Source organism: Schistocerca piceifrons, chromosome X (genome assembly GCF_021461385.2).
Source record: "Schistocerca piceifrons isolate TAMUIC-IGC-003096 chromosome X, iqSchPice1.1, whole genome shotgun sequence".
Classification (NCBI taxonomy): Eukaryota; Metazoa; Arthropoda; class Insecta; order Orthoptera; family Acrididae; genus Schistocerca; species Schistocerca piceifrons.
The window spans coordinates 118,099,263-118,109,355 of NC_060149.1; the positions used below are offsets into that span (position 1 = coordinate 118,099,263).

Here is a 10,093-nt window from a genome sequence, read left to right on the forward strand (position 1 = left end):
ATGATTTTTTTTTTTTTTTTTTTTTTTTTTTTACATCAAAGGGATTGTGCACATTGATTGGGTATCAGAGGGACAAACAGTGAATCAGCATTACTACATTAGCGTCCTGGCTACCCTACGTGAGCGAGTACGGAGAAAACGGAACGATTTGTGGAGAAAAAAGTCATGGATCCTTCACCAAGACAATGCCCCAGCTCACAGTGCATTGTCAGTGAAGACGTTTTTGGCAAAACACAACATTCCCATCTTAGATCATCCACCCTACTCACCTGATTTGGCCCCCTGTGACTTTTTTCTTTTCCCTAAAGTCAAGTCAGCTTTGAAAGGAACTAGATTTGAGACTGCTGAAGCAGTAAAAGAAAAAGCGATGGAAGTAATGTATGGACTTACCGAAAATGATCTGCAGCATTGCTATGAACAGTGGAAAATTCGTATGGAGCGGTGTAGAGACCGAGGAGGAGAGTACATTGAAGGAGATAACATGAAATTGTAAATAATTGTAAATAAATGTTTTTTCTAGCCGCACCTCGTACATTACATTCTGAGGGCTTGTACCCATTCCATGTGCAGCTCAGTAAACATCTGCATTCAAGTGACTCAGTAAGCAAAAAAACTTTTGTGAATAGTTGGCTGTAAACAGAGACATTGTGCAGTACACTTTATTTACAGATGAGGCTAGGTTTACATGCAATGGTATCATGAACACCCACAGTTCTCATATTTGGGTGATGGAGAACCCACATGACACTAGGGTAACAAGATTTCAAGTTAGGTTCTCAGTGAATGTCTGGTGTGATATGATTGATGCCATGGTGATATGGCCTGTGTTCCTACCAAATTACATGACAGTCGCAGCAAATGTACATTTTCTGATAGAAGCTCTACTTGCACTTTTGGAAGTCGTGACATTAGAGCTATGATGGCAAATGTATCTGCAACATGATAGGTCACCGAATCACTGTACCACACAAGTATCCCAGTTTCTGAATAACACATTTCCTCAATGGTGGATTGATCATGGCGGACCCCTTAAGTGCCCTGCCAGACCACCTGGCCTAACCCATTATACTTCTGTTTATGGGGATGGTTAAAGGGGGATGTGGATGCTACAAAGTTGAATACACATGAAGAACTTGTTACTCCGACACTGTTGCCCACATTAAAGCCTGCTGAGATGATGATCGATGTGCAACACAGTGTATCCTTCAATCAGTTGACAAGTGCATTGAGATGGGTGGGCTCTTTGAACACCTCTTGCAGGATGTATTTGTCATCTGTTCCACCATTATTTGCCCACCACAGCACCTACACAGCATTTTGGTAAGTAATATTCACACTTATCTTCATAATCATTCATGGATGTGCATAGTCTTCAACCCACTCCAGTTCCACGATTGAAAATTGGACACATGTTCATAGGACTTTTTCAGTTTATTTTCACATGTAGGACCACCTCACAAATTATGTGATATTCCTCCTGAATCACCCTGTATATAAATGTTTGGCAGATAACAACTAAGGACTGTTCTTAGATGACACAATTTTGTACATGAGGGTGACATTGTTTGAAACTTGTTACAAAATGCGGAGAGACGTGCAGATGATCAGTGCCACGTGCGAAGATTGGTAGCTGACTCTAAACATAAATAAATATACTAGACTCTTGCTAATCTGGCCATTTCTGGGTATATATGGGTGCCGGATTAGCGGAAGTGCCGAATTATTGAGTGTCTGAAATTTATTTTATTCATTTATTTTGTTTTTTATTTATTTTGAAAACATAGGAGATATAGTGTACTGTTCTTTATTAAACCAAGGGATACAATTTTAAAATATAGAGGATACATTTTATTAAATCTTAAAATACATTAATTTTCAAAAAAAACTTCTCCCTTGAGTGTGTACTGTACATAATTATACAGTTGTATTACTCACTTTGAAACATGTCTATAATTTTTAACTGTTGCAATGATGATACGTGATGGTGGCATGCTTTATCATGCAACCGCTTTACAAGCATTACATCACTGCTGCATGTATTCGGTTGTTCCATAATGTACTCCAGGAAGACCTTGGCAGCTTCAGCACCAGCAGTGTGAGAAATCTTCACGCTCTCTCCTCCTGTGTCCTCTTCTTCATCACTTTCATCATTACTTTCTTGCACACTTTTGATTATTTCTTCATCTGTTAGAGTTTGGTCCGTATCACAGTTTTCCTCATTCAGCCACTTAGTAACATCGTCATCATTAATTTCTTCTCCTTCTGGAACGTTATGGAACATGTCAGAGTACAAAGTAATGGAAAATTTCGAATTGACTGGCTCATCACTGTCACTCACTACTAGATCCAATTCGGCATCAATGGATGGCCACAATTTTCTCCATCTCTTCATTATGGTAGCATTCTCCACTTTATCCCATGCTTCGGCTGCTTGGAAAAAACATCATGTATGTTAATTGCTTTCCACACCTTCAGCATAGTCTCAATAGAGTTGTTTCCAGTTTCGTTCAGCAAGGAGACGAGAAGCGAATGTTGATAGTGACGTTTCATTGATTCCAAAATTCCCTGGTCCATGGGCTGAATTGGGGCTGTCACATTGGTTGGGAGAAAGAGTGCTTGTACATGTATACCATCGGTCTTTAGAGAAACATCTGAGGGGTGACTGGGAGCATTGTCAATTATAAGGATAGCTTTCAGTGGAAGCTTTTTCTTTAGTTCTTTTCTCACTGCTGCTACAAACGTTTCATGGAACCACCAAGAGAATATTTGTCTGTCCATCCACGCTTTCTTCTGAGCACTATACTGCACTGGTATAGTATTTATGTCAGTGTGTTGAAAACAATGTGGATGTTGGGATTTTCCAGTCACCATAAGCAGTAGTTCATGACTCCCATTTGCATTACAACATGCCAGTAATGTTACGCGCTGTTTCTGTTGCTTGTAACCACAAGCTTCCTTCTCATCCTTAGCAACTAATGTTTTTGAAGGGAGCATCTTGTAAAAGTCCTGTTTCATTAGCATTATACAAGGCATCAGCAGTTAAATAATCTTCTTCTTCTATAATCTTCCGTATCTTGCTTACAGACTCACCCCCATCCTTATTGTTAGCTGAGCGACTTTCCCTAGTGACTGTCAGCTGCCGAATGCCATGTCATTTTTTCCAGTTTGATAGCCAACCTTCGCTCTCTGCAAAACAGGTTACTACCGCCAAGTTTTTGTTAAATGCAGCTGCTTTTTCCTTTATAATCGGCCACTGACTGGAATTCCTTTACTGTGTTGTTGTATGAACCATCTATAAACAGCTATGTCCAGTTCTTCATTCTCATTCTTTTGCATAACCTTCCATTCTCCCAACTCAGTATCCATTTGTGTTGAGTGCTGTTGAATAACATCTTTCTTTTTAATGTCATTAACAGTAGCTCGTCCAACACTGAACTCAGCAGCAATGACTTTCTGCGAAGAACCTTGATTTAACTTATTTGAAATTTTGAGTTTCTGTTTGAAGTCTAGCATAATGTGTTTCCTTTTAACAGACATGATTCAGCTGCAATTTCAAATACAGTATATAAAGTGTTGTTTAATTAAGTATTGTTGTACATGATAATTCATTGTGCACATGTTTTTGGATGTGTGCTGGATTACTGAGAGGCTGAACTACTGAGGGCCAGATTAGCGAGAGTCTAGTGTATAATGTAATGCATTTAAATTTATGCAAGGATCTGATATTGTATGACAGCATGATCAGTGATCACTCACTGGAATCATACACAATCTTCAAGTATCTAAGAGTTTCCGTACAGAGAAATTTAAGATGGAATAACCACATAAATAAAGTCATGGGAGTGGTAGATGCTAGTATTGGAAGAATCCTGAGGAAGTATAATTCGCACACAAGACATTCATTCAACCAATTTTGAGTATTGTTTATCAGTTTGGGATTCTTACCAAGTTGGATTAATGGAAGAAATACACAGGATTCAAAGAAGAATTGCACAATTTGTCTTGGATTTGTTTAGTCAACATGAGTATCACGGGAGTGCTGAGAGTGTCACACAGAAGCTCAGCAGACTCCAATAGGAGACATTGCAAGAGTGATGGTGTGCATCAATGAAAGCCTTATTCCCAAAATTCTGATTGCATGCATTACAGAATGAGTCAAGAAACATACTAGTTTCTCCACCATACATATGACATAATTATCACGATGCTAAAATTAGAGAAATTTGCGCCCATATAAAAGCATACCAGCAGTCTTGTTTCTTTTGTGCCATACGTGAATGGAATAGGAATGGAGAAAAATGAGACTTCTCACACACTGTACAGTAACTTGTGGAGTACAGATGGAGAAGTAGATGGACTTCTGACCACAAAGATGGTTCCTTTGAAAGGGCACAGCCGATTTCCTTCCCCATCCTTCCCTCACCCGAGCTTGCGCTCCGTCTCTAATGACCTCGTTGTCGACGGGACGTTAAACACTAATATCCTCCTCCTCCTCTGACCACAAAATTCTTCCATTGTTACACAGTTAGTGTATCTTGCCCCCCTGATGCTAAACGTGAAGTAATGGAGAGCTGTGAGTCTAAGCTGAACATTATAGTGGAATGAAGAATGAGTTGTGAAGTAGGACAACAGCAAAACATACAAGGCGTGGTGCAGGAACTTCCTTATTTGAAACACGTGCCACACAGTGGCTGTTGCTCATTGTTGTGTGGGATGGAGCGAATTTGAAAGGGTGAAATTTAACTCTCTCTCTCTCTCTCTCTCTCTCTCTCTCTCTCTCTCTCTCTCTCTCTCTCTCTGTGTGTGTGTGTGTGTGTGTGTGTGTGTGTGTGTGTGTGTGTGTTTTTTTCCCCTCCCCTCTCCGAAAGTTGGTTTAGCAGCAGTCATGCAGTGGATGGTGAGAGAGGAGTGCGCATCCGCTGTGGCGACATTCTTTTCGAATGGCCAGTCATCGCAACCCAGTGTGCATTTGGGGAACAGTTTAATATCACACCTGCAAGTCATGTTCCTGATCAAAAGTCTATTGTTATGTGGGTGGACACATTTATGGATACTGGTAGTGTGCAGAAAAGAAAGCAGGACCTTCAAGAACCACCTGGACACCAGGAAATTTCGAGAAAGTAAAACTGGTGATTTTGAATTCTCCCAAGTGATCTGGACACAAACATGTAGCTGCTCTTGCAATTTTTGATCACACAGTGAGACAAATTCTTCATGAAGAGTTGAAATTTCATCCATATAAACTGGCAGTAGTGTACATACTTAATCAGTGTGATTTTCTTTCATGAAAAAATGCATGTGAAGTCTTGATCGAAAACCTTCCTTATGATGTCCTTGTGGTCTTCAGCGACGTTTGGCATGAACCCCCGAGAACTTCATGAGTAGCCCCTGCATACAGAACATGTGACTATTTGGTGTGCATTAAATACAATTGACATTATTGGCCCATGGTTTTTCAAAGAGAATGATAGGGCAGTTACAGTCACTTTTTAGCATTGTGTCATGATGACTGAGAAATTTTTTTTGTTCCTGAACTTGAAAAAATGGATATGGGGACTGTTTGGCTCCAACAAGACAGCACCGTGGCTTGTATGGCACAAACATCAATGACATTCTTGCATGAATACAACCCCGACTGTCTCATGTCATTGAATGTCAATTTTCAGTGGCCAGCACACTCACCAAATTTAACCCACCTGTGACTTTTTCTTATGGGATTATCTTAAATCCTTGGTGTGCACCAGTCGTCAACAGACCCTGAGTGAGCTGTGGGACAATATTTGTGCTGCTATTGCCAACATAGATGCAGACATGTTGGACAAAGTGGACTGAAACTGCCAATTTACACTCTCCAAATGCATTGAGCAGAATGGAGGCCACCTTCTAGATATCATTTTCAAAATAAATAAAACTTTAAATGTACCTCTATGTAAAGAAAAGGAAATTAAATTGATATCACCAATGCTTCCTGTTTTATGATTTTTTTAAATAAGGAAGTTTTCATGTTGCACCCTGTACTTTATGCATAAGCACAGCGGAGGGAAGAGGAATGTGCTTGAGTATTGAGGCAGTATCTAAATTTAATTTGAAGTGCATCAGAGTTATTTGAGCACAGGAGAAGAATGAAAGAGAGCAGTCACTACTAACCATCCAGAATGTGTGTTATATGCCCTAGGAAAACTTGTAAATTTATATATTTGTGAAACAGGGCCAATTTTATGCTATACATTTAACTTTTCCCAAGAGATGATTTTTAAAAAATTGTATCCATCCATGAATCTTAAGTAGCAAGAAAAATACAAAATTTGTTAATTTATTTACAATTGTCTCTACATACATGTAAGACTAGAAAAAATTGGCTTAAGTGTAATTTAATTTCCTTTATTATGTTACTTCAGTATCTACTTCTTACTGAACAGAAAAAGGAGAAAAGGATACAAAAATTAGATGATAGCTAGGAGGTTCAATTGTTCTCACAATTTTTTCCACCAATCCCACAAGGTTCAGTGAATAAATGTTTGTGACTGTGAAGTACTGTGGATGCAGGGGCATTACTGTACAATGATTGTGACAGATAGTTAAGACTGCATATAGCAATACAATAATTAATGCAGGATAAAATGATTGCCAGTCATACTGACCAGCATTTTAGGTTAGAAACATCACCTAAAATTATTATCCACCATAGCGTAGGAGACACCTTCACCTGTTTGTCCATTTAAGTGGCCAAAATAACAAAAATTATGCGTTTCAACAAGTCTGCTGATAATGAAATGTGTATTTATTTGAAGGTTTGTGTTCAGAATGGTCATCTCTTTATACATGCCTTTTCCTACTGGATTATTCTGTAGCCCATTTCTCAGTTATAGATAACTGACATCAATTATTATCTTATATTAGGGGGACTGGAAAGTAATGTCATTTTTATACATTACATTAAAACAGATGAATCATTAACATGGTTTTATTTTTAGCCAGCAATGTAATCACCTTCATTATTCAGTACCTTTTGCCATCTAGTGTGGAAATTTTCAATGCCAGATCGATAAAAATCAATTGGGTTTTGAGGAAAATATGTGAAGGGCTTATTTCAATAGTGGTACAAGTCCATTACCTCCACTTTTCTGCCTATAATGCTTCTGAAATTATAGATAAAAAAAAGGAAAGAAAGAAAGGTTCATCTCTAGCAAGAAGCCATATGTTTGAATATTTCTGGTATCTCGACTGCAGATTTTTCAGCACTCATTTAACTTTAGGACTGTGTATCTCAATATGAAGAAAAACGGACTTGTACCACTATTGAAATAAGCCCTTCATATGGAGGTGGCATTTTGGATCTCATCCACAGTTTCACATTTTCTTGCCACTTAGAAAGTATTGTAGCAATCAGAATAAATGAAAATCTGATGGCCCAATATCGGGCAGGTATGATGGGTGAGGCAATACCTCCCACCCCAATTCATTGATTGTTTTTCCTGGGTTCGTCTTGTGCAGTGCCAATCTATTATTGTGTTGCAGAATAACACCTTTTCTGTTGAAAATCACTGGGCATATTTCAGTTGAAGATCGATTTATTCAATCCAGTTGTTGACAGTAAAGTTCTTCATTCACTGTTGATCCAGCTTTCAGCACTTCAAAACAAACAACCCTTTGAATACTCCACCAAACACACAAAAGTGCCTTTTTGGGGAGTAAACCTGGACTAGCTGTACATTGTGGCAATTCATTCAGAGAGAGCCACTGCCTTTTGCATTTTGGATTATCATACATGACCTATTTTTCATCTCCAGTGAACAAGCAATTTAATAAAAGAGAAAAAAGAAAAAGAAAAAAAAGCTTCCGTATTGTACCGCTGAAGCAATAAATTGTATGTGGTGTATCAGTTAGCGTTGTTTGTCTTTACCAATCTGCTGCAAGTGTTCTTGGATGCACAACCAAGGTTGGTTAAGAGCGTTTAACATTCCATTGATTGAAACTTCCTGGCAGATTAAAACTGTGTGCTCGACCAAGACTCGAACTCGGGACCTTTGCCTTTCGCGGGCAAGTGCTCTCCCATCTGAGCTACCGAAGCACGACCCACGCCCGGTCCTCACAGCTTTACTTCTGCCAGTATCTCATTTCCTACCTTCCAAACTTTACAGAAGCTCTCCTGCGAACCTTGCAGAACTAGCACTCCTGAAAGAAAGGATAGACACATTCAGAGTACCGGGTAGAAGGACTGGTGGCGCACGTAAACACGTTCAGAGCACACAGGGACAGGTACAAAGGCGCGTGCGTTGACACGTTTACAGCAGTTAAAGGGTTAATTGTCCACCATCAACTGTTGTTGTTGGTACTATGTGGACTCACATAAAACTGTGTAGAGGGAGATTGCCCTGGGAACAAATCCAGCCCCCACCCCTTTTGATTCCATGCTACAATTGTTAGAGGATGAATTCTGAGAGTTTTTTATTTATTATTATTTATTGGTTTCAGGCAAAGCCCATTTCACCAAATTCATATGCTCAAAGTTGTAGATCATCTACAGTCCTGTGTCCTTATTTTTTGTGTGTTGACATGTACCTAATCTGTGATATAAATTTCATTTCTGTGACACACATCCTTCTTGACATTGCAATTTTTACAAAAGTTAATGTGTTCACAAATACATTAACTGGTTGCCTAACTGTCAAATTCTAATTGTCTTAAATAACAGGGGTCTTATTGTGGTTATTAAGCATTTGTTTTCTTAAAATTATTTTTCTCACAATATTTTAGAGAGAATATGTGCGAATAAAGTTCTTGTTGGTAATGTGGTGAGCAGTTTAGTGGCTTCAGTCTGTCAAGGTGTAGAAAATTTTCCTTGTGTTGCCATATGCAAATTTTTAATTTACAACATACATTGCAGTTTTGAGTTTGTTTATATTTGCAATGCTTTTACCGTACTAAAACTCACATGCTGATGTTTGTAATATGTCAGTCACTGTTTCGTAAATCCTTCAAAAACCAACCTTTTGTTTTTTATTTTGCAGTTCGCAGACAAGTGGAACATATAATTCCAACCGTGCAAAATGATCGTGATATCAACTCACTTGTTACTACGAGAAATCGTACTTTCGTTGGATCAGATTTTAGTTATGGCTGTTCTATAAATTCATTGTATTCTATGTTTGTTTGTGCAAGCAATTGTCACGTTCTTCGTGCTGTGGAGCCTGGCCTCAGAATAAGGCACAGAGAAAGAAACTGTTCAGTGCTTTATGGATTACAGCTATTGCAGGATTGTGAGCAGCAAAGAGCTTTTAATTTAGGACACAGGAGCCAATTAGCACATGCTATAATCGAATATAAGACAGGTCACACTTTATAAAGCATACTATCTTTTATGTATTCTTGTATGTATAAAGGCTTGTGATATGAATATGTGTAAAAGAGTTAATGGATGTTGTTGAACAGAACTTGGATGCTGCTTTTTGCTTGAAAATAACATAATCTGTTGCAAGACTTTAATTAAGTTTGACTGCCTGGTTGTGTTTTCAGAATTATTTACTTTATTGTATTACTAATTAGCAGCATAGAATAATTAATACATTTTTTCTGTTTCTGTGGTGTGCGAATGCATTGTTCCAAACTACGCAGACTTCTGTCTGTCTACAAAATTTATAGTTACTTGCAGAATATGTGCTGATGACTGTGATTATATACACACTTTTGCAGTCCATGCTTTGAAAATGTAATCAAGTATTAAATGACCAAAAGCTAAAATTTTAAAAGTGTACATTAGATGGAAAGTTAGACATGGAATATTACCACACACTGTTCATCTGAAGTGTCTCTTTTGTTGCGTTTGAATGTGTTTCTTTGTTACTCCTGCCATAGTTTTGAGACATTTATGAATATGTTGTTCTTGTTGTTAGTTAGTTACATGTACCATGTATCATTTTGCACATAGATCATAATGATGTGAAACGAGTCATTCTACATTCACATCGCAAGTTAATTTGTAAATATGGGTACATTCTGAACTTTACCAAGTTTCTTCCCAAAAAGAAAAAAATATACACAGATGTTGTCAGTTAGTAAGTCTTACTCACCATCTTTTACATTTCAGTGATAG

The 10,093-nt window shown here is 38.2% G+C and overlaps 1 protein-coding gene across 1 annotated transcript in view; it reads left to right on the top strand.

Annotated features, from left to right (window-relative positions):
- LOC124721574 (chondroitin sulfate synthase 2) overlaps window positions 1–9,486 on the top strand; it is a 118,522-nt gene extending 109,036 nt beyond the window's left edge. The window contains exon 9 of the mRNA XM_047246616.1: window positions 9,012–9,486. Coding sequence (XP_047102572.1) covers window positions 9,012–9,346 — 335 coding nt within the window. The 3' untranslated portion in view covers window positions 9,347–9,486. The remainder of the gene's footprint in view (window positions 1–9,011) is intronic.
- The last annotated feature ends 607 nt before the right edge of the window (window positions 9,487–10,093 follow it).